We start from the raw sequence: 25257 nt of genomic DNA, 5'->3' as shown, positions 1-25257 counted from the left end.
TTTTATCCTCCAATGTGAGATTTTTCGATGAAAATCTGAATTTAATTAGGTTCTACTATAAATATTGAGCATCGAATGAAAAAAAAATCACAAAAATAAGATAGTGGGAAGGAGCATTTGGTAATTATATATGTTTGTTCATGTTCATCCTTTGTGATGCATAATGATGCAAAGCCTCTATAATTGAATATAATGAGTAATTAACTTTTAGCTTTTCCGCTCTAATGTCCTATATATTCTTTATCAACGTGATGGGCTCTCTAAATTTTCTTTTGTATAATTGTGTGATGGTCGAGTCAATTTACGCGTATTTTATTGGATATTAGATATTTTTTATCAGAATAGATATTAGTAAATAATTTTATTCATCAAAGTTAAGTATATGAAACTATTTATTTACATCGACACAAATATTTGATAATTTTGTTCACTACAGTTTTAGTAAATGAAGTTGATACACTAACCATATAATTAGCTCCCGTTATGGATGGACCACATCAGATCTATAATAATTTCCCAACAAAGCAAAGGGATCACCAATCACTAGTTGATTGTTGAAACATAAGTTCATGGCATGCCGGGGCGGAGCTAGAGTATTAGCTACAAGTTCGACAAAACTCAATAGATCTGGCCAAAATTTTGCATTAGCGTTAAGAAATCCACTAACATGAATAAATAATCCATCCAATACCAAATAAATTATTTTAAAAAAAATTCAAAAATCATAAACTCCAAATTCTGAATTCGTTCCCTCTCATGACATTGGCTCTTGAGCATTTATATATAGTAAAACTTATTGTCAAGAATCAGGTTGATAAAAAAGACTAATCATACTATGTGATGATGGTTATCATTAGACTTATTTGCTTTTGGTGCCTTTTCATGTTATGAATTGGGAATCACGTGTCTTGATATATTTACTATTAGTACTAAATTTTGTTCCAGTGATGTAGTGTGCAAACTTATCTGTATCTGTATTGATGAATGGTTTTACATGGTATAAATTTATAGTTTATACAAGAACTTTAGAAGACATCAAAATATACAAAAAATATGTACTAGTGTGGACCTACAATTGTAATGACATATACCAAAGTTAGAGTCGGGATTCAAACGTTATGAGTTCTAAATTCTAGGATAGCGATATTCAGTGTTAATATCCTAATACAAATATAAGATTTGTATTGGAAAATCGTTGATATTGAACTTGTTTGACACACACTATTACTTTGTTATATGATGATAAGGCGTTAGATTGAAATCAATTTTCACTCTCTAGTCAAAATATTGGTCGGCGCAAGGATTAGCTTTTTCGTGGGTTTACTTCTTTATATTTTAAATTTTCTTAGTGAAAATTCAAGCTCCCAGACAAAGGTAGCTGCTAGCTGTTGCCCTATGAAGCTTCTCCTATGTTACCAATTTGGAATACTCACAAACAGAAATCATAGACAACGATACACCAACTTCCTAATACATACAACTGCTCTTGGAGTTTTTCAACATTCACACAATCTCTGCACTGATATTCAAAACAAATTTACAAGTGCTAGGTAGAAAGATCGATGTAACATCCTGACTTCCAGCATGATTTCCCCCCAGAAGTCATTTTCGTGCTGTCACTCTCAACACCAGATCCAAAGATACCAAGAGAGAGCAACACAGATAACATACACAACCGTATTCATACGAGTCTCACCATATGTCCAATTGATCTGCCAGATGAATCTCAAATTTTGGACGATTGCTGCATTTCAACTTCACAATTGGTAAATGCTCTGTTACAGTGTTTAGGAAGTGACATACATAACGCGACTTGACCAAGGAACTTTATGGTCATAGTTAAAGTACTTTCAAATAGTGTTCCGAGGGTTCCAACCAAATTCAAGCTGAAGCACTTAACACCAAGCAAGTTTATAATGTAGTCTCAAAGATAGAACACACCATGTGCAAGGCAGTTTGGAATTCAGGTCATTCTAAAAAAAAATCAATTACATGGTTTCCAAATATAGGGAGAAAGTACTATAAAAATCAAAGTGCAAGGAAATAGTTACTGGTGAATCAAACATACACTTGCCATGCTGACCATATCATATGCACTTTATTAGGGTGACTCACTGCCCCTAGGAGAAGCCCTTGGTGAGCCATGATTTTCATAGTCACCTGTTGGGCTTCCATCCTCCACTGGGCTTCTGTCCTCCCTATGGATGGGGCTATTGCTGCGACTGCGTCCATTTTCTTCAACAGGGCTAATATCTCCGCGTTCATCCATTCTAGCATCATCTTTAGGGCTCCTGCTGTTGTCAGAACCATTGGTTGCTCTATCGTCCCTTGGTGATGGCGTACCTCTCTCTTGTGGACTTCTTTCATCAGGTGAAGGGCTGTGTTTCCTTCCCTTTGATGGAGGTGGTGATGATCTATGATGGCGAGGACTCCTTGATCTCTTCTCTTCACGCTCAATGCTACGGTCCCTCTTCACAGGAGACCTGGATCGGCTGCAAGGAAATCAAACACAATATATGTTAATATCTTGTTTATTTGTTTACATAGATAAAGTGATGAGCATAAAATATGTTTTAATACCATAAAGGCGAGTTGAGATAACCAGAATCTGTTGGCACTTAGTAGTGATGCCATAACACTTCTTTGGTTTAACAATGCAAACTTTCATATATCATGATACACGTCTATGAAAAGACAAATGCAATTACTTATCCGCGGTATTATTTCAAGTTTTCAGCCATGATTGACAATGTTAAGGTCTGTGTATACTCTACTCTCCCCAAACCCAACTTTGTGGGGTTTCATTGGGTATGTTGTTGTAACCATGAGTGACAATGCCAATTCAGAATCTCAAATACAAGACTAAAGCAGTCAATGAAGCAAAATGGAGCGCATTCCAAAAAGGTGGAGCAAAGGGAGAGACCTGTAGCTACGACCTCTGCTGTAACTGCGACTGCGGCTTCTGCCACGCCGAGGAGATGGTGAGCGGGAATAACTTCGGTCACGTCTGTTATTCAAACAACAAATAATAAACTTAATCATTAAAGTATAGTAGAAGATCAAAGATTACACAAGGTGAAATAAGGTGGCAATGAGGAAAATACTTCAATTTCTTGGGGCTGTTCTGACAGTTTCTTTCTATATGACCTCGGTCTCCACAGCGGTAACACTTGTTCTTCCAGTCCCCAGCTTTACAATCTCGAGCCCAATGTCCATCAATTCCACAATTAAAGCAACGACCTGTACCTGGAGGAGGACCTCTTCCACCAAACTCTCGAGATCCACCTGGACCACGAGGCACCTGCAATGCAAGTAAATTCTAACATAAAAAGGACAACTTTTTGTTTAACCAATCTGAAACATTAGATAGATTAAGGCGTGCATCACTCCTGAAAATACCAAGAAAAAAAAATCCTTAAAGCAACTTAACTACTACTTTTGAGAATTGAAGCAACTTAACTACTTAAAAGAATAGTGATAAACCAAGATCTTCTTTCTCCCCTCTGGGACATGCCAATTGTAGAGTAAAAACTTGTATTGAGAACTGAAACATCATCTCCAAAATAATTGAGTCCAAACCAGTTCCACCATATTTTCTCACTCATTGGGCATAAAGCCTGAAATTCTTTTCAGATTTTCTTTTTTCGCATTGATATTCAAAATGCAAATGTCACATGAGCGTAAATTTCTAGTGTTGCACAAATAAAACATAAAGATACTATGCATATTGCAGTTGTGAACACATAACAAATGCAAACTGTTGCTCACCCCTTTTGCGAACTCCACGATAACGCGGCTTCCATCAACATCTCGCCCATTTAGGCCGTATCTTGCATCATCGGCATCTCGAGGATCACTAAATTCCTAGATTTAGCAGTATATACATAAAAAAGAAGAAATTCATATCACAAATATATGAAACAAGGATTAGTTAATCACCCTACAACCCTAAGAAATAGAAGTGGAAAAAAGAAGAAGAAAGGCGTACCACAAAAGCATAGTCACGCTTCATATCCACATCACGTACTCTGCGTAAATGGGTTCCAGAAACAGTAAGGCCATCAAGTCATAAGAACCAAAGGGTTGATACTTCGCCCCTCAAAGATGAACTAAACACCACTTTTGGGATTGTGCCATTTCCATCAAAAAAACACGCAATAACATTATAGAAAGAATCGCCACACTCCGCAAGAATGGGAACCAATTCCACCAAGGGCAACCTCCCACCACAAACCTCCGGATTGGGCAAAAACATAGAAACCTTCATAAACATTATTCGAGTTAAAAACACCAAGACACGGGGGTGTTGCTCTCACACATTTTCTACAAATTCAAAAAAAAAGGCCACTGTAATGACTTGTGTGTCTCATCCCCGCCCCCAAAGACTTCCCTACTTCCAAGAACATAGATTGTGAACTACTAGAAGCAACATCATTTCTGAAAACTGATCGCAATAAAACAATCACTAGGTACAGCAATCAATTAATCAACACCTCAATACCGAACAAGTTGAGATCAACTATATTAATCCTTTATATCCATTCTACTCTACGCAGGCGCATTTCATTCCACTACCAAAATTAAACAACTAAAACATTCAATCTTGGTCCTCTTGGAATCTCATTTTCCAACAACTCAAATTTGATTAATAATGTTTCCAATCAATGCATAAATCTAATGAACAGTTAAAAAATTACCTCCCATATCTGCTAAAGACGTCCTCCAAGTCTCGAGATCGTGTTCTGGAAGACAAATGTCCAACATATAGGCGTGTACCACCATACCTATCATCATACCGAGGCATCTTCTCTGAAAGAAACTACCCAATTAGCTCCTTTCCTAAATTATATTATCTCTTAATCATAAAAAAGATAGCTCTATTACTTTTTTTTCAAATGAATTTAGCACAAATGCCAGCTCAATAAAATATCAAACGAAACTAGAACTAAAAAAATGGCTCTTGAATGAATTTTCCGAGTCAAAAAACACATATAGTACAAAGTCTCATCATACCGGCTTCTTCTCTGAAAGAAACTACCCAATTAGCTCCTTTCCCAAATCATTTGATCTCTAAATCATAAAATTAGCCCCTTTACTCTTTTTTTTCAAATAAATTTAGCACAAATAACAGTTCAATAACATCAAAGGAAACAAAAACTAAAAAAAGCCTCGAGTGGATTTTCAGAGTCAAAAAGCACATACAGTATAATACAAATTCTCATCATACCACAGCATTTTCTCTGAGAGAAACTACCCAATTAGCTCCTTTCCTAAATTGTATCATCTCTTAATCATATAAAAATAGCTCAATTACGTTTTTTTCCAAATAAATTTAGCACAATTACAGCTCAATAAAGCATCAAACGAAACTAGAACAAAAAAAACGCCTCTTGAATGAATTTTCCGAGTCAAAAACACACACATAATACAAAATCTCATTCAAATTCTCAGAATTAATAGCAATTCCTAGGTGAATTGTGCACACACACATATATCGATTATGAATGAAGATATTTTTATCAAAAAAATGAGAAAAAAGGTGTGAAATCGCAAATCACTAACCTGGAGATCGAAGAAGGCACACAAAATTGTAAGAACCCTAGATCCGATTCGTTCGAAAAGAGTAGGCAGTGAAATCTCTCTTTGATTTTTATAGCTAGTGTTTGGGCCTAAGCAGCTATGGGCTTTGTTGTTTCATGGAGTGGACTTCTCAATTCAAGCCCATTAAGTTTTCCCTAATGTGAAGCCCTTTTATTTTTTGTGAAAAGAACGCTTATATCCAAAAAAGAAAAATATTTACTCTTTAAATGCCTTATTACTTTCATATTTTTTTAAATTTTAAAATGACATAAATTTATTTTAAAATTTGTACGCTGACGTCATTCTAACATCGACGTCCACCTTATATGATACCGATATGATATCAATGTACCGACGGAGTATCATAAATAATATATTTTATACTAATTTAAAGTTTAATAAATAAGATTGTGACTTTAATAATTTTCTCTTAATTGTTTCATTTTTATTTCTTAAAAAAAAGAGCTCAATCCTATGGGATACAGATGGAGTATCAATATACAAATGGATTATCAATATACAGAAAATTAAGTTCAATCATATATGATGCCGATATGGTATCAATATACCGACGAAGTATCACAGATAATTAATTCATAATAGTGTTGCTGACGTCATGGGCGAAATAAGAATACAGAAAATGGAATAAGAGGGATCAAATCTATATAATTCAACTAATTAAATATTAAATATCCTCGATCACATATTACACGTCAATAATATACCCAATATAACAGTACAATTAGAATTTGAAGAATATATATTATACTCTTTTACCTTCACCTAACATGTTATTTTTTTCTAAATCCAGTAGCTAAGACCAAATTATCACACGTTTTTTTCGTTATTACTACTTAGAAATTGTTTCCAACAGAACCTTGGGTCAATCATACATTATAATAATTTATAATGGCTAAAGTTAAATTTTGTTAATATTAAATTTTAGTTTATAAAATAAAAAGAAGAAGAACTCAAAAGACCCAAATTACGACCCGAATAAGTCAATCGGGTTGAGATTTTTTTCTGACTAAAAATCAAGTTACGCATATATATACACACACACAAATCTCCGTTTTTTTTTTTAATTTTCTCTACCGACGTTATTAATTTCATAAATCAAAAATCTCTTCTTTGACATTAAATAATTCTGTTCTTCAAATCTTAATTATACTGTATTCTCTTCCCAAATCGATAGTTGTAATCGTTCTTCGTTTCTTATATATATCGTTCTCTGTTTTTTTCCAATTTTTTCATATTTTTTTTGTTTTTTTCCGTCTCAATTTGCTTTGGTAATACATATAAGGGTGTTTCTTTGTTCGAGGTTGATTGTTACTTTGTTCCTTGAAGGCTCAAGCTGTTCAATTTGTTCAGATTTCGGTTAGTTTTTTTTTCCCCAATTTATTTTAATTTCATTAATTAGAAAAAAGCCCTTTTTTTTGTGAGATTAGAAGCTGTGATTGATGTCGGTGAAGTTGTTATTATACTGCAGTTCCAATTCCTGCTAGTTTTTTTTATACATTTTTTTTGGACCTATAAACATGGTGAATGAGCAAATCCATATTTTGACATTTTGTGCTTTGGGGGTAAGGCAAGTTGAGACTTTGTAGACTCTTGTGAAGTGTTTGTGTTGGTAAATGCTTATGTTATGGGTTAAGGGCGTTGGGGGTTCTGTGTAAGTATAAGCGAGATGACGAGAACTTATGTTGGTTATCCATTATGGGTAGAAGTTGGATGATATTGACTGTTTACTGATTTGTGGTATCAGCATATGCTGGAAGCATGATATATGAGCTCTTTAGCTGTTAAATAACCAATATCCGACTTAAACTTGTTTGATATTGAGGCGTAATTGTTGTTGTTGAATATGGACTTGCAACTGGTTGAGATGATATTTACAAGACATAATACATAAGTGTGCCCTTCAACTTGGCCTTAGTCGGTATCTATGCCCCTTCAACTTTGGGTGTGCACAATTATGCCCTTAAATTTGTATAAAGTTGAATAAGTAGACATATACGTCATATGTGGTAATTCATGTCCTTCCACGCAGTATGTGTGTGTCTATTTGTTCAATTTTATACAAGTTTAAGTGTGTACTTGTGCACACCCAAAGTTGAAGGGGCATAGATACCGACTAAGGCCAAGTTGAAGGGAACACTTATGTGTTATGCCTATTTACAAAGTTCACCTTTTGTGGGATTGGAACCTGCACATGTAATAGCTAGGATCCAACGCATGATGTTTATTTAGTGGAATTCAACTTGTTTGGTATTGAGGCGTAGTTGTTGTTGTTGAAGGTGGACTTGCAAATAGTTGGGATGAACATTACAAAGGACACCTTTTGTGGGATTGGAACCTGTACACATAATGGTGGGTAGGTGGAGTTGCAACATTAGGCTGCAATTCTAGTTTTCTCTTGTTTTTTTCAAAGTTCTTTTTGAGTGAGGGGTGAGCCCTTAAATAGTTGGGTTAGAAATGTAGAAACCACTTCTGCAGGATTGGAATCTTGCACCTGTGACATAGGTAGGTGGAGATGTGATGATTAGGCTGCAGTTTTAGTCCTGGCTAGGTTCTTTCTTGCATAAAATTTGCTAAGTGAGGGCTGGGCGCGCAAACAATCGGGATAGAAGTGTAGAAAAGGATTCTTTTGTGGAATTTGAACCACCTTTGAATGTAAGCAGGTAGAGTTGTAACCATTAGGCTGCAATTTAACTTCTGAGACTATTTTTTTTGTGTGTGTGTGGTGGGGTGGGGTGATTTTGGTCTAGATATCTGAATACTGAAATGTTTGGTTTAGCAGGATGTTATTGAGAGGAAGATGAATCAAGGAAGTGCTACTATGACCACTTTGGATCCCAGTTCACGTTCACAGGAGGTAACTGCCCGAATTGTACTTCCTCTTCTCTTAACCTAACTTTGTTTCTGGAAAAAGTGTATGTCATTATGGTCCATATAGATTTCTGCTTGTTGCATTTTTTTACGTACTTAATATATGTGAATTTTGATGATGTTGTCAAAATGAACACTAAAAAATGGCGGGATGATGCCGATGGAATTGAAAAGTTTTAGTTTTTTCCCTTTGTGTGAGAGCAGTGAGTTTTTCAGTTGTGCTGCTGCTATTTTTTATTTCTCATATTATTTATATATTTACTCCATCAATACCAAAAAGAATTGTCGTGTTAGGATTACGTGGGTAAACATAGTGGGAGATTCTGAACTTAAGTGTTGTTGGTTTTATGTTGAAGCGTGAGTTTTAAAATGTACATCTAACTCTATTTGTACTTTTTTTCACACAAATATAGGGTTCGACCTCAAAACTATGGGTTTTACTGAACCCACGATCCTGCACTTGGATCTGCCTATGGTCATCTAATAGTCCGTGTGAATTTGGACATCGATTCAGAGTAGTTTAAATATAATTTGTGTATTTAGAAACTGTAAGAAGCAATAGAAATCACAAGATCTTATGTTAGGAAGTATTTAAAAGTGTTGGAAGAAATCGTAATTAAAGAAAAAGTTGTTTGACTCTCATGTAGAAACACTGCCTTTTTGAAATGTATGTACAACTGGTTAATGGTTAGTAATGAGATAAAAAAAAGGTTTCTTGATGAAGTAGCTATGGCAAGTCACTCTGATACCGGAGTGACACAATTGACTGTCTTGTGGTGGTGATGTTTGTAAGTAGTATATCAAGAAGCCTTGTCTGTTTTATCCATCAACATAAGTATGAAAGGCTATACTAATATTGGTGATTGTTGTGGAATGTTTATGTTTAAGTACCTCATCATGGACATCCTTGGGTAACAATGTAGATGGATTTTGTGAAGGTCATATTTGATGTAATGACTATCGACTATCCTTATGTTGAGAAACTGCTTCTTATGAGCCGAAACTCTGTGCGTATAAGTGTGTTAAACGTTAAGCTAGTGTGCTCTTGCCTTTTATGGATAGGGCATTCACTACATGTATAATTTTTGGTCATTGTACAACTTGATTGATTAAATCTTTTTTCTACTTGAATGGTGAAAGCGTTAAATGCTTCTCCTCTCTGAGCCACCAAACTCTTTTAATTTGCTTTATATTTACTATTCTTCTGCAACTGTATCAAGTACCACTCTTGCTATACTTTGTTCCGGATAGGTGAGTTGATTTCTCATTATATGACTTCAAAACCTTTTTTTCTCTATATAGAGTCATCAGGCTGTCGATCCAAACCAACATCACATGTCTTCATATTACGCCCCTCCAAATTCTACCGTCGCACCATGGAGTGCTCATGGTGCAGATAGCTATGCCAGAGAAAATGGAGTTGTCTCACATTCTGGTTATGATCACGACCAACAAGCTGCACCGCCTTCAAGGAATGTTCAAGATGGATTGAATGTTGCAACTAGTGCTACTACACCACGTTCCGGTGCCACAAATGTACAGCAGGATTACAGTAGCTATGGCACCTATCAAAGTACTGATCCTTATGGATACAACAATACAGGATATGCTGCTTACTATAATGGCTATCAACAACAACCTAATCAACCCTATCCTCAGCCATCAGGAGCATATCAAAATACAGGTGCTCCTTATCAGCCCCTTTCCTCATTTCAGAATACAGGGTCTTATGCTGGGCCTGCAAGTTATTCAAGCACTTACTACAATCCTGGTGATTACCAGACATCTGGAGGTTACACAAGTGGTACTTACAATAACCAGACGAACGCGTGGCATGAAGGACAATATACAACATACACTTCCCATCAATATCCAAGCTACAATTCTGATTCTAATGCTGCATACAGTTCTACCACAGCTCCTGCGGCTTCACAGTATCAACAACAGTACAAGCAGTGGGCTGACTATTACAACCATACACAAAATGATGTCCCCTGTGCTCCTGGAACAGAAAATATTTCCGTTTCTAATGTATCCAGTCTGAGTTGCCCTGTTCCTGCGGGATACTCAGCTTCAGGTGTCCAAGCTCCGGCATCTCATCCTCCCTCTGGCAAGCCAGAATCTGGTTTGCCCGCATTGTCTGCGGTGCAGGTTTTTCCTTTACATGCAATTCACAAATAAGTTGCTCTGCTGGAGTTGTACTTATATTAGATAACTTTTATGCATGCGTAGAGACTCCTATTTGAATATCAATTGTCATGTAATTCACTTAGGGGGTGTTTGGATTGACTTTTTAAAAGTAGCTTATAAGTTAAAAGCTAAAATCCATAAGTTGGGAATATCCAACTTTTGGCTTTTAGCTTATTTTTGTACTTTTTCAGCCTAAAAGAAAGTGATTGAAAGCACTTCTTGTCTTTCCCAAACACCTCAAAAAAAAAAAGAGCTGAAAAGCCAAAACTACTTAAAATAAGTCAATCCAAACACCCTCTTAAAATTCAAAACCATGTTAAGCAGTCTAAGAGATGGAAGTGATAAATCGTGTATGACACATAATTGTTTTTAGGATTCTTGCGTCTGTAAATAAATTTAGAAATACCGGTAGGATTTCCCTGGGTCATTGAAGACACCATCTGACCCACGTAAACTAATGAGGAAAAATGTGAGTCTACTGTGTGTCTCTGGTTGATGGAGTACTTCACAAGTGCCTGTATGAAGCTGGTGCCTTTGGAAATTATGAAACCCGGCATTAAGCAAGATTAAATGCTAGCACTTTGCAATGTTGAACTTGACAGTTGATTTTTTTCCACTTCTTAATCTATCTTGCCTATATATACTCAACCTGGCAAGGCGCAAACTGTTGCATTTTCTATTAATATATTTTCATGTTGACATTATAATGTGTTGCAATAATTAAATATGAAAGACCTCTAGTATAATTACAGAAGGCTGCGTTATAAATAATTAGTGATACAATCTTACAGACTCCCTAAGTTGATCATATTTTAGGTTAACTTGCTAGTTTAGTTGTTCTTTTGTTCAACAAGCTGCTAAAGATCTGGTAAGCAATGCCTCGTATGCTCTTTTAACTCTGCTGTCTAAGTATCTCTTCGTGTTTATTGTACGTTTAATAATCTGGATATTCAACTTCTATCTTGTGCGGGTTGTTGAGTGCCAGCTATTCACCAGAAGAAGATATGTTATCTACTGTCATTGCAGTCAGTACCTCATTTTTTTTGCTTTTCACTACGCAGTACACTGAGAAAAGCAATTTCATTTCTCTTTCCCTTCATGTTATGTATATTCTGGAGTTCTTTTCGATTTGCCTGATGAACTTAACTTTCACTTTTTTTTGGGTCAGTCTCCTGCTGTAGGTGGAAATGTTCATGATAGTTACTGGAAACATTGGGCTCCCTCTTTCCAAAATCAGCAGCCTGATCCAGTACAGTCTTATGGTCAAAAGCCTTTAGACATAACCCCTTCTCATGAAAACCTTCAACAAAGTTCTTCATGTCCCCAAGCACCAAGCACACAATATCAAGCCCCTTATCAGATGCCCTATAGTTATCAGTCATCTTTGCCCACCGTGCAGCAAACTGTTACATCAGCAGACACGGGCAGTGCTAGCAAACTACAGATTCCCACAAACCCTAGAATAGCTTCAACCTTGGCTATGGGATTACCAAAGCTGGATATGCAAAGCTCTACAACTAATGCAGCGGCCAAACCTGCATATGTCAGCGTTTCCTTACCAAAAACTAATGAAAAAGTATCTTCTAGTGCTGCAAATAATGCTCTCAAGGTCAGACACCTTTTACTTTGATCATTTCAGTAAGACATGCAGTCACACATTGAGTTTTGTAACATAAGTTTGCATAATCGATGGAGAAAGTTTAAATGCTTGACTAAGATGATAAAGTTTTCACCAAGTCTTTCATCATGTGCTGCTTGGAGAATTGAAATTAGAAGTTATCTGTGCTAGTGATATAATACTAATATAGTCCTTTAAATAACCAATGAACCTCCAACAGTCTAATATGTATAAGTGCATTTGGAAAGTGACTTGTCAGAGTGTATTTGGTTTGTGGTATCATTTTATCAATACTAGCAAGATTAACTTAATTTAATGCTCTTGAGTTCTATATTTTCCTTGATTTGTGTAATTTATATTATGGGTGATATCGGTGGAATAGGTATGCAGAGGATATTTTGATAACCAGTGAATCAGTAGCTCGGGTGGTTGGTTGTGTATGCTTTGGTACAGATGTAGTTAGGGCTGTTAAAGGTTCTCACCAGTCGCCACCATTGGTCTATTAGGAAAACCTTTAGAGTTGTTCCAATGAGTGGCCTGTGAATAAGCTCACATGTTCAATCCAGGAGAAAACAATTGCATTCCACACTTATCTCTTTCAGGGAAAGATGGGTTATTTTATAATCATTTTCTTGGTCATTTAAACTAGTCTAGTGAACAAATCTACTGAGATTTCTGCGAGTTCTGTGTAAATGTAAATTCTGTTATGGTAAAAGCCGGGCAAAGTTTTTCCCTGTTTGAAATTTTATTGCATTACGTTTTAGATGTAGGTATGAGAATAGAAATAGCTGAATCACTTTTTCATGGTCGACATCATTACAACTTTATAAGTGAAAAGCAACATGCTTGCTTGCTAAAATTAAATCAATTAATGATTAATGTTGGTGACAATATTTGGTTCAAGTTGGAAAAAAAGAGAATCTGAGATGGAAGTTGGAAAAGGTTATATGGAAGTCTATTGTGTTTGCACATGAATTTCATTCGGAGAAAAAGAATCTGTGTGAGTGTACAATTATTTCACTTGAAAATACTCTTTAATCGAGTCTTTCAACTTCAGATTCTCTTTTTCAAGTTGATGTTGAAATAATGATTAATGATATAGTTATTATGGCTAAACTGGTAGGTTTGTATTAACTTGGTTTAATCACTTCTGCAGGGAATTTCAATATTGGTAAGACTTCTGATTTTGTTGAACTTCTAAGGAGCAGCTTTTTTCTATATGATACTTTGACACTGCAATCTTCTATGTTGTTATGATTGACAGTTCAACTGTTAGGTTTTATTGATGAATTTTTTAACTGCTCCTTGGTTGTGTTTTGTACTTTTATCGCCACACAATCTGGGAAACCTTGGTATTTTATTCTACTGGTAACTACATAGTTGGGATAATGTTGACGATATAGTTGGGATAATGGTGACATGTTGTAACATGGTATTTATTGTTGCATTGCATCAAATAAGTGTCAGATTATTTATTTTCCTTGCGTAACTAAAGTGATCTTTCTGTTGTCTGCAGCCTGATACTTTTCCAAAATCACTTTGTGGTTATGTTGAAAGGGCTTTGGCTCGTTGCAAGGATGATACTGAAATGGTTGCATCCCAAGCTGTCATGAAGGAGGTATCTTAGTGTATTTTGAGATTTTCTTTCTTGGTCCATTTTCCCAGTTCTTGCCATGTAATGCATGCTGCATAGATTTTATTTGAGAAAGGTAACATTTGTATGTATTGATTAAACCAGTACATGGGTTTGACTGAAAACCGTAATTACAACTTATCAACAAAACAGGATATCTGAATCTAAAATCTAACAAGAGCCAAGGATCTCAATAATCGACTCAGTATCCTCTAGGTACATCTGTTTGCACCCGAAACAAAAAAGTCTTATACAGTTCAATTTGATCTTCTGAAGATCACAACTTTTGCTCTCAAAACATCTAGTATTTCTCTCTCTCCAGATTGTCCACCAGATACAGGCTGGGACAATCCTCCATCTGTCTCTGTCTGAAGCTCCCACACCTACCTCTTCCCAACTGTAGAGAAGGTGGGTGATTCTGTTAGGCATAGTCCAAGCAACACCCCTGAGGCTGATAGAAATCCTCCAAAGTTGGGGTTGTTATCCTGCACTGTAAAAACAGATGGCGGACTGTCTCAATCTTTTCTCCACACAAATAGCATCTAGAGCACATAGAGAACTTCGTCTTCTTGAAATTTTCTTGTGTCAGGACTCTTCTCTTGCCAGTAGCCAAGTAAAACATGCCACCTTGAAGGGGATTTTTGTTTTCCAGATTTGTTTCCATGGCCATTGTGGTGGTTGCTGTCCACCTTTGTTCAAAAACTTGTATGCTGAGTTTACCTTAAACATGCGTTTGCTATCTTTGCTCCACCATAGTCTATCAGCCTCATCCTTTGTCCCTTTGGACTCTTCCAAAGCTCTGAAAAATTCTGTCACAGTTTCAATTTCCCAGTCATTAAAATTCCTTCTAACCTGGATGTTCCATCCTCCTTGTGTCCAACTGTCAGCTAAACTCATTTGTTGATGTACTGCCAAAACATACATCTCAGGGAAAAGGTTTTTTAATCTAGCTTGTCCCAGCCGTAGAAGAATTTTCAGATTGTACTGAGATAATGATGCTTTATAGCTTGTGTAGCAAGCAGCAATTGAATAACTTCCAAGTTATGAATTGCTAGAGCATAGAATGAGGAGCACCCATTTGTCTCAAAAAGAGAAGTGGCGTTGATGATTATGTTGCCAGAAAATTAAAAAGAACTAAAATTAGAGATTTGACTATCCATTTTTATAGTGCATAACATACGGGTTTTTAGCACTACATAGACATAAAATTTCCCAAAAGAAGGGGTATGAAGATGGATAAAACATGATATATTAGAGGTTGGACAGGCTGACTGATTCAGCTCACAAGTATAAGTTTGGGACTTGAATGAAGACAAGCTTCCTTATACTTCATGTACTGGAGTATGCCCCTGTTAAGTTGAAGTCCTCCCGGTGATTTTTTTATTCTGAGCCTTTGAGGGAATTATATTAGATTACTTAATGTTATCCGAGACCTTTTTTATGTTTTCAACTGCTTCCTATATGTACATTTCACCCTTTGTTACTTGTCCCACTTCTTAAAGCTTTCCTTTTTACCTTTAATGGGTACTGAGAGCCCAACTATGCTGATTGTTTTTGTCCGTAATGCATTTTCTCAGTGGTGGACTTCTAGAAGGTGCTTCTGATAATAACATTATAGTAGTTCTATCTGATAGCAATCTGCTTTCTTTCACCATCCACATCCTGTTCATTTGTTTCTAGTTGACATTCATTAATTAAATGGCGTGTTCAGTTCTGCTTCACAGCTTTGGATTAAGGTAAAGTGACAAGAAGTTAGTTATAGGTCCTGGTGAGGGCATGTCTTGTGTCTTCCAACTTGTGTTCGAACTTGTCAATCACATTATTCCTGCATCTTTGGTTTTGTATCTCTGTGGCATCAGTTATCATGATTTTTCGCCCCCATGTCGCCACACGGGGGGAACATGGGGACGTAAAAAAAGAGGGGGAAAGTTTGAAGGGTAGAATAGGACACAGGGCACCTCCTTTTACCCATATAGAGCTAGAGAAAACACACGAGGAATTCATTGATGAACACCTAGAATTGAAATGCATAATGCAATCAATAAAATCTTGATCCCCCCTTGACCCTCCTTGTGGATTGAAATACTTCTTTTTTCTCTGCCTTTTCTTTTGGGTAAGTACTTTTATTCCATAATTACATCACCAAGTAGGTATTGCTATATACAGAGCAAAAACTCTGCCTTCCCTTTTTCACACATCTAGGGAGGTTGAATTGGAAGTAAAGAGCTGACATCATATATAAATATGTCCAAAAAATATAGCCCCGAGTATACCTGATAAGTAACTTTGGTTGCAAGACTGTTTTCTCAATTGTATAATGTGCAAGTGCTTTAAGATTTGAAATTTCTTTTGCACTTGTAGGGATGTCTCTACAGTCGGAACCCTTTCCCATCCTTAGTATGTTTGTATTAGCTACTCATGCAGCAGCCTATTGCATTGGACAGATTGTAGTAATGAAGTAAACAGCTAACTTGAGTGTTGGGGTAGTGTTGTTTATGAAGTTTGTGACCTACGATGATCTTTCTGCCTTAACTATTATTTTGCGTCCCATCTAGAGAAGTGTTAGTGCTGATATTATTGAGTAACATTTGAGCTGTTTGCAACATAATGAGTCATAGTTGACTGAGTGACGTTTGATTTACTTGCACTATAATGATATATAGTTTTATTGATGCGTGGTTCTTTGCCTTGCCCCTCTGTTACTTAAATGTACCATAATCTGCAGATTATCACAAAGGCAACTGCTGACGGTACGCTTCATACAAGAGACTGGGACACCGAGCCTCTTTTCCTCATGCCTAGCGTGGATGCAGATAAGGAGTATGCTATCTCACTCTTCCCTAAACTGATATGCAAACCTTGTGCATGCACATGCTGTGTGCTCACACAAACATCTAAATCTATACAATGCACGCATGTGTGGCTTACCAAAGTAGCTGTCATAGGGCATGAATATCAATTACTGTATCTCATCTCCGCATTTGTACTTCACCTAGCATATGGTTGTTATCTTACAGCTAGTGTAAACTGCAAATGTAATACTTTTTGCCTCAGTAGTTAGAAACAAACTGCTTGTTCCTCCTTTTTCCCATTCATTTTTATTTTTGCTGAAGTATTTGTTTAACAATTAAAAGCAAACCACTTCTGTGTATATAGTGTAGTTTCCCTGATTAAGGAACTTAATCATGATCATGAGCCTTTTTCCTTTTATGCTGATGAATTTGCTCTTATAGTTAGATATCAAATTCAAGGACTATTTGACTTCTTCCTTTTCTCTGCAGAAGAGTAATATTTTCAGCTCCAGTTTCTTCATCTCCAAAAAGTAAAAGAAGTCCGAGTAGGCGATACAAAAGTAGGTGGGAGCCTTTAGTAGAGGAGAAACCAACTGTCCAACCTGCATTAGTCACTCCTGATGCTTCTAAGTATGGGAGTTGGAATAGACAGGTAATAGTTTTCTGCCTTTGAAGATAGAAGGTTTTACAGTTCTCTCTTTCTATTTTTCACCTACTTCAGCCTCTTGCTTGAAAAGAAGAAGCTAAAGAGGTGGTCTAGGTTGCTGAGTGGCTTATCTCCAGCTTCATGATTTCACTTTCTATTCTGGCTCCTTCCCTGGTTTACTTATCTCGATTATTTTGTCCCCTTATTTTTTGGTGATCGATAAATCTAAATGTGCATAATATCAACCAAAAAATATGTTCAATTCTATTAGTAGTTCTTTATCATACTTTTATTGTGTCAGAGATTGTAATGTCATCCAAAATATGTTTTCTTAGAATCCTCCATAATTCATGAGAAAACTATTCTTTTATAGCTTGTTTGGCCAAGCTTCTAAAATCAGCTTATTTTGAAAAGTGCTTTTCAAAAAAGTACTTCTCGTGAGAAGCAATTTGTGTTTGGCCAATAAATTTAAAAAGCACTTTTGAGTAATAATTTGTGTTTGGCCAAGATTTTAAAAAGTGCTTTTTAAGTGTTTTTTTTTCTCAAAGCAATGTTGGGGAAATTATTTTTTTAGCTTATGAAGAACATCTTCTGCTACTCCCAAGAGCACTTATTTTCTCCCAAAAGCGTAGTCAAACACCTTAGATTTTTTTAAATAAGCACTTTTTGGAAAAAATACGCACTTTTGGCGTCCCAAAAGCAGTCAAACAGGCGATTAGTCCATCAATCTTAGAGCATGATGTTATGATACAGGTGGAATCAACCAGCGACTACTTTTTGGGTTAGGTAGCATGCTATGTTTTTGTTTGCACCGCATGAACCAAAGCGGCTTCTTAGGCAAGATCATTTTGGATCTGTTACTGTGTCAAGGGATGTTAAATTGTTGTTTTAGGTACTCAAGTGGAACTCTGTCCTGACCCAGCTAAGATTTTTCTTACATGAGATTGGCACATCTGATACTGGTCTTTTTGGCTTAGTGCTACTTAAATCTTAAAGCCTGGGTTATTTTAATCTGGGGTATTTTAATCTTTTGGCTTCCGTCAGTTCGGCACTAGATCCATATGACCAAATAAAATGTCTCTCATCTGAGTGATTGCATACAGTTTTCAGGTGGAAAGTCAGATAACAAGGTGAATAATTCGAGTCATGTGAAATTTTCTTTACCACAGCGGAAAACCCCCAAAACTGATGTCTTTAGGCCAGCTAAGAGGCAGTGTGTTGGTGATGGAATGGATGCGGCAGATAACGGTGAAGCATCCAGTGATAGTGATAAGGAACGAAGTCAAGCAGCCTATAAATCTGCTGCCGGATCAGCGGCAGATACACCAGAGGAAAGAAAGAGACGTGAAAATCGATCGAAGCGTTTTGAAAGAGGGCGTGGAAGTCGCGTAGCTACTAATGATAATCGATCCAGAAATGGAGCAGCTGGAAATGTGTATGCAAGGAGGGCTACTGCCTTGGTGCTTAGCAGAAACATTGAGGAAAATGGTAATTATGCTGTTGAAGATATTGATTGGGATGCTCTTACTGTCAAAGGAACCTGCCAGGAAATTGAGAAACGCTACTTACGTCTTACTTCTGCACCTGACCCTGCAACGGTAGTCTTGTTGATTCTTTCTGTTGTTACTTGAGATTCAAGGGAAATGCATTATATATATTGACAATTTTCACTTTGCAAGTTTTGATGATTTCTCAAAAGTAATTCTTCTTTTGCAGGTGAGACCAGAAGAAGTCTTGGAAAAAGCATTAAACATGGTTCAAAGTTCTCCGAAAAACTACCTTTACAAATGTGATCAGTTAAAATCAATACGGCAAGATCTTACGGTCCAACGCATACGCAACGAGTTAACAGTCAAGGTATTTTTTCTTATTCTAATTTCACTATTCAAATGGAGCAAAACATAAAATTTTCATCGTCATATACACTGGCAAATCTAGGATCTGAAGTTATTTTCTGAAAATGATTGACACGACTTTCTTTACAGTAGATATTGTATTGATTTTTCTTATTAATATCTTCTTCACTCACCTTCTGTTTTAGGTGTATGAAACACATGGTCGATTGGCAATAGAAGTTGGGGACTTGTCGGAATTTAATCAGGTATCTCCTTCCCATGGTGGGAACTCTCAGAATGTCATAACTTCTCAGAACCTAATCTCTCTGTGAATTTTCTTGTATGCTAATGTGTTTGGAAGTACTTCCATGCAGTTCATATTTCAATTGGATACTTCTTTGTTTGAATGTTATTGAATGCTGGATCTTTTTTGCAGTCAAGTTTCTGTACTAATTTATAGAATTTAGTTAAGAGTGAAATTCCTTACTGGGGCTTCCAATCCAGAAGTTTAAGTATATCTGGGTGAAATGTTTTTGGCTCTCTGTGTACAAAATTTATGCTGCCTTTTCCCACGGTTCAAATCCTTTTATACACCCGCATTACTTGCAAGGGAAGTTTAGCTGGTAAAATGCGATATAATTATTTGTTAGTATTGCCATTATAGTTCTTACAGTCCTTTCAGGGTTCGCTGCTGGTATAAGAATGGTCCACTTTTTGCCACAAAGAAGTTTCCTTATTTTGAATTATGTGGACACATAAATGACATTTTGTCTCGGTTGGTGTTTACTACTAATGTTGGGTCACTCCTCTTGATGCTTCTATTGGTTGTTTGACATACTGGGTTGGATGACTGACCACATTTTTCTGGCTTCACCTATATCCTATTTCTTTTCTAGCTGCAGATTCTTTCTGCTAGCATCCTACTTCCTTTGGTCTTTGTCAACACGCAAAGAAGCAGTGTGTTGTGAGCAGTAAATCTATATTATTAGCTGCTTATGTGTTCTGATTAAAGAAATGTAGATGTTCCTTACCTCCCTAAAATCGTTTGGGTGTGTTGGAAAGTTTTTTTGTGGACTATTACCTTGAATTGTTTTAAAACTTTTCAATCTTTTTCTTGTTTTAAATGAGTATGCATTCTGGCGCAATTGCAATATTGAATTGCGTTGGAATCAAAGTTTTTTGGACATGTAGTAAACAAATGTTTAATTTGCTGCTAAGACATCATTGGTTTATCTGCTTCAGTGTTACTCTTAGACTTACACTCTTAGTTCTGGTATATGCAGTGTCAGTCACAGCTAAAAACGCTTTATGCAGAAGGAATCAAGGGATGCGATATGGAGTTTGCTGCATATAATCTACTCTGTGTGCTTTTGCACTCTAGTAACAACAGAGATGTGCTATTAGCATTGTCTAGGTCAGTCAACTACTTACTATACTGGTTTTCTTGCGTTCTTCTTTGTGAAACTTTTGCAAGTCTTGTCGTGTTGCTTATTTCTCTGCTTCCATTCTATTCTGTCATTTGGTTCACGGGCACCCAGAGTACTTTTGCTGTTCCTCTGGTTAGTCCTTTTTAGGCATCTGCATCTGCAATAGGGAAGAAAAAAAGAAGAAGAGGAGATCTGGTAAGATTTGCATGTAACAGAATTTTACTCGTGACATCCTTGCTTTCCGCAACCTTAAGGATGACTGTGAGGTTAAATTGCAGCAGACAGATGTTGACAAATCCTCTATGGTCTATTCCTTCTAGTTATGACTTAGCTGTGCAACAGGTTCAACCAGCAGGGAATCACCCACTCATATCTTTTGCTAGTTATGACTTATGAACATTATTCATTGGCCAATTATACTCATGCATTTTAATTCCTGACCTCTATGCAAAACTTTTTTACCTTTTCGTTTTTGGCCTTAATATACACATAAGCTTGTCATAGTTTAGACTAAATCAGACAGTTAAGCTCGTGCTTAATTTAGGAGTGTGTCCATTCTCCTGTTCATCTCAATTTGTTACACAAGGAAGAAACCAAAAGAAAGAAGAAGATAGAGACTTGAGGTGGGAAGGGATGGGTTTTGGGTGTGTGGTAGCAAGGGAGGGAGGGAAGAAAGCAGAAGACAGAGAGTGTGAAGAGAAGATGGAAAGTTGCCTTTCAAATGACCTAGAAAAGAGAAAAAAGGGCATCAAGTTATGTTTAAAGTTGAATAGAAATCTCAAATGTCACAATTTAGTCCATAGTTCAAAGGAGCTTATTTTGTATTGCAAAAGGTAACAGAAGTGCCACAGAGGGAAAGTGAATTGTAGTCTTTCTATGGTCTAATCCATTGTTTTTGACAAATTCATAGTATATCTGGCTTCAATTTCCATACACCTGGGTGCTGGTAGCTTGAGAAAATATGCTTAAAACATGGTTAATACATACTGGAAAACCCCCTCTTATCAAACGTGGAATGTTAAACTATTTTGTTGTGCATTTTCCTTTTCCAGATTACCAGCAGAGGCTAGACAGAACAATGCTGTTAAACATGCTCTATCAGTTCGAGCAGCTGTGTCCTCTGGAAACTATGTTGCCTTCTTCAGATTATACAAGACAGCTCCTAATCTTAACATGTGTCTTATGGGTGTGTTTTGTTCTGAATGGTTGATATTTAGCTATTGCATTTATTAAGCTAAATTTGATGATTTATACTTATTCTCTGCAGATCGATATGCTGATAAAATGCGATATGCGGCTGTTAGATGTATGTCTCGTTCAAATCGCCCAACTGTTCCGGTCACCTACATTGCCCAGGTTCTAGGCTTCGCAAGTGTCTTATCGACAACTGAAGAAAGCGAGGACACAGATGGAGTGGAAGATTGTGTGGAATGGCTGAAAGGCCATGGTGCATGCCTCACTTCTGATAATTCTGGGGAGATGCAGTTTGATGCAAAGGTGTGTTGTCTCCTGATTTATGCAGAAGTATTTAATGCCAACCGCTCTACAAGTAGCATGGTATGGATGTGTGGATAGGTGACAACGGAAAGAAATAGCAAACAAGGGAAATTCACAAAGAAAATAAGAATAGACTAAGATGAAGAGATATATAGATAAGATCTAGGAATCAAATTGTTAGAATTCGGCCACAATTAGTATATAACAATAATTACATCCCAATCATGTAACAATTGACCCAAAGATATCAAATTTATAGGAGGAGGATACACGTTCAATAGCAACCCAAGGAGTTCTTCGAGAACCCAAAAGGTCTCTATATATAGCCTCACAAACATATCATCCAAACGTAGGTGAAAATCGTGCATTACTCAAAATTATACTATTGGCTAAACAATGGGCTTGGCCCCAAGTCCAAGTACTTAGTGCTAAGATAACAAAGGAGTCGTAGGCTAGTGGGCCGTGTGGAGCCATGCTAGATTCATCCTAGAAACTCTAATGGTGGTCAAGTCTTGGTCAACTCATAGTTAACGCTGGTCTACCCGTTGTTAATACTTGTCAAATTGGTCAACTCTCAATCAAACATTTGTAAAGCTTTCTAGTCTTTTCAATGATGTAAGCTCGTGGTCGTGCAGTCAATCCGGCACATGTCACGAGCTCGAACCATGTCGGTGCCTGGTAGTGGTGTTCATGGTTCTGTTTTCCTCTAAAAGGAATCCAAACCAGTTAAGCGTTTTTTCAAATGTTGGAATCAAGCCAAACCAATTAAATTGGTTTTTTCATCGCTTCAGTTTTTGTTGGTCAGTTTGATTTCTTGTCCTTTTTTAAATACATGACAATATACTTCCAAGCACATATTAGATTGACTATATTCCAACATCTGATTACCAAATCAATTACTCTTTAAGGAAAGAAGGAACTATATATGTATTCAACTTATATATGTAGCTTTTTCGAGAAAATCGTATGCGTTGTCCGAGAATTGAGCCATTTCCAAGGAGCTTAATAAGACTACTTACGTTGTGAATCAGTGATAATTGAATTAAACAACAATGAACGATTAAAGGACTCACAAAGAAGTTATTTTGAACATGAAATAGATTCTTGGAATTATCAAAATAAAGACTACAACGCGAACTAGAAAGGAAAGGTAAATAATTGGATTACTATAAAGTAAATACCTAGATTATGAACCAAGAGCACAAAATGTATGTTTTTGAGTTACAGTAAGGGATCCTTGGTCTCTTCCGATGGTCTTGGGCAATCCTCCCTCGTGAGCTAACTTTTGGGGTTGAGTTAGGTCCAAGTTCCATTTAACATGATACTAGAGCAGGACACATTCCAATTCATCCGATGTTGAGCCCCATATTAAAATTGCCCATGCTCCAGATGTCTAGCCCTGGGCCTGAGGTGTGTGTGTGTGTGTGAAGAGTCCCACATCGAGGGTAAAGGGGATGTTATGATGTTGGCCTCATATTAAAATGTAGATCTGATATGATCGGGGGATGTTATATTAGCCACCTTAACTTGGTCCAAATTTTGTGCACTCCCAATCAGGTATAAATGGTTTCACTCATGGAGTGCACAAAGAATCACGCTTCTCAATGATTATTTAGAAACTGTTTATGTAGATCTGTTATGATTAGGGGATGTTATATTAGCACCTTAACTTGGTCCAAACTTTGTGCACTCCTTTTGTTTTCTTCCATGAAATGCTATACGATGACAGTTCATGTGTTCCTAAATGTGCAGGCCTCTGTGTCAACTCTCTATATGCCAGAACCTGAAGATGCTGTGGCACATGGAGATGCCAGTCTCGCTGTTAATGATTTTTTGACACGAAATCTGGTATAGGAACCTCATTCATTTGTTGATAATGGTGGAGGATCCAATGCTAGGACAATGCTTCTGCTCCAGATACAAGGGGAAAGTAAATCCAGTTCAGGGTATTCATACTGGAACTCAACAAGGTTCGTTTGATGACAACAGTACAAGAGTCGGATAATTGTACGTGTACTGCTAGTAGCCCGTTTCTACTGGCGTGGGGGTGTATGTGTAATGGCTCAATCCTGTGGTTTAATCTCTGATTGGGGAGTTCTTGATTCTTTTAGAGACAGCAGTATACATAGAGATAGAGGGACCATAATCATAAGCAACAGTTACTTGAACTGTAGTTTGTATCCATAATTGGTGTATATTTGCTTACCTAGCCTGCAGTTGTAAGATAGGTGATTCGAATCGCCAGATTTTGTTGATCCGACATGTTAGGATTCGACAAGCTTAATAATACCACTCGATATTTTTCATGCCTTTTTCTGTTGACCAGTTCTTACGTTTACATTCTTTATATTTGCTTTACTGGAAAAGGCAAAATAAACAGGGTGATTGAGTGATATGGAAGGAGCCAACCATCAAGAGGTGTGGTGGGATGATTAGATTTCTCCTCCTTTTTACTAGAGGTCTCAGATTCGAAACTTGTGAATAGATACTTCTGGGTAGGGAGTACTTTACCCCCTTGATGGGATCTATTTGGTGTGAATCTATATTGGTTAGACCAATTAACTTCGACTAGCTCGACTGATCCAGATTCTTAATTGGTAGGTTAAGTGGATATGAATTTAGGTGTAGTCAACATAGTTGCACCCTTTGGTTCATTAGTTAGATTTGGTCACTTGCTTTACCTGAAAATGGCTTTACTAACATTTTCTGCATCATATTTGAGGTGAGGAATGAAAAAATATGAAAATAAGAGCTTTCATTCGTAAAATTTTTGGAAAATGTCGACTAATTCTTAGGTGGGGATGGGTTATAGTAATTTGTTCCAATTTGAGACCTAAACAACGACATGAACAATCAGACTTTCTAGAGAAGCGGATGTACGAATAAAGAATCTGTTTTGACATGAAACATGAATATATCATATGCACATGAGTAAAACCCAAATAAATGCACAAGTTAAAGTACACAATTCAAAAGTGAAAATCCTCAAAGTTTATCCCAAGGACAAAAAGGCAAGAGTTGCAAGGACTAGATAATCCAATCCAACATAATTGGAAAATGCAAAACTAGGAAAAACTGAGGGATTTTTGAGCATCCGTGCGTAAAATTTGTGAAAAATATTGACTAATACGTAACATAAGCAGGGGGATG

The 25257-nt window shown here is 36.8% G+C and overlaps 2 protein-coding genes across 6 annotated transcripts; one reads left to right on the top strand and one right to left on the bottom strand.

The window, feature by feature from the left end:
• Positions 1-1890: 1890 nt before the first annotated feature.
• On the bottom strand, positions 1891-5632 carry LOC129881052 (serine/arginine-rich splicing factor RS2Z32-like). Its single transcript, XM_055955377.1, has 7 exons — positions 5563-5632; positions 4698-4809; positions 3989-4028; positions 3769-3864; positions 3105-3301; positions 2924-3007; positions 1891-2492 (listed from the first exon to the last, which is right to left on the bottom strand). The coding sequence occupies exons 2-7, from the start codon at positions 4802-4804 to the stop codon at positions 2102-2104; spliced, it is 915 nt and encodes a 304-aa protein (XP_055811352.1). The 5' UTR covers positions 4805-4809; positions 5563-5632; the 3' UTR covers positions 1891-2101.
• A 1084-nt stretch (positions 5633-6716) lies between these two features.
• Positions 6717-24415, top strand: LOC129881051 (SAC3 family protein A). Of its 5 annotated transcripts, none has more exons than XM_055955375.1 (14): positions 6717-6957; positions 8381-8455; positions 9772-10620; positions 11828-12268; positions 13794-13895; positions 16636-16730; positions 17192-17354; positions 18518-18946; positions 19065-19205; positions 19390-19449; positions 20467-20597; positions 21663-21796; positions 21878-22107; positions 23860-24415. In XM_055955375.1, the coding sequence occupies exons 2-14, from the start codon at positions 8399-8401 to the stop codon at positions 23959-23961; spliced, it is 2934 nt and encodes a 977-aa protein (XP_055811350.1). In that variant the 5' UTR covers positions 6717-6957; positions 8381-8398; the 3' UTR covers positions 23962-24415. The 5 variants fall into 5 exon arrangements, with proteins under 5 accessions (XP_055811350.1, XP_055811349.1, XP_055811348.1 ...); XM_055955374.1 differs by having other exon boundaries at positions 6719-6957; positions 9772-10614; positions 18452-18946; XM_055955373.1 differs by having other exon boundaries at positions 6719-6957; positions 8378-8455; positions 18452-18946.
• The last annotated feature ends 842 nt before the right edge of the window (positions 24416-25257 follow it).

Source organism: Solanum dulcamara, chromosome 2, assembly GCF_947179165.1.
Source record: "Solanum dulcamara chromosome 2, daSolDulc1.2, whole genome shotgun sequence".
NCBI classification, from domain to species: domain Eukaryota; kingdom Viridiplantae; phylum Streptophyta; class Magnoliopsida; order Solanales; family Solanaceae; genus Solanum; species Solanum dulcamara.
Note: the sequence above shows the minus strand (reverse complement) of the source record. Positions and strands in the feature narration are given on the sequence as shown.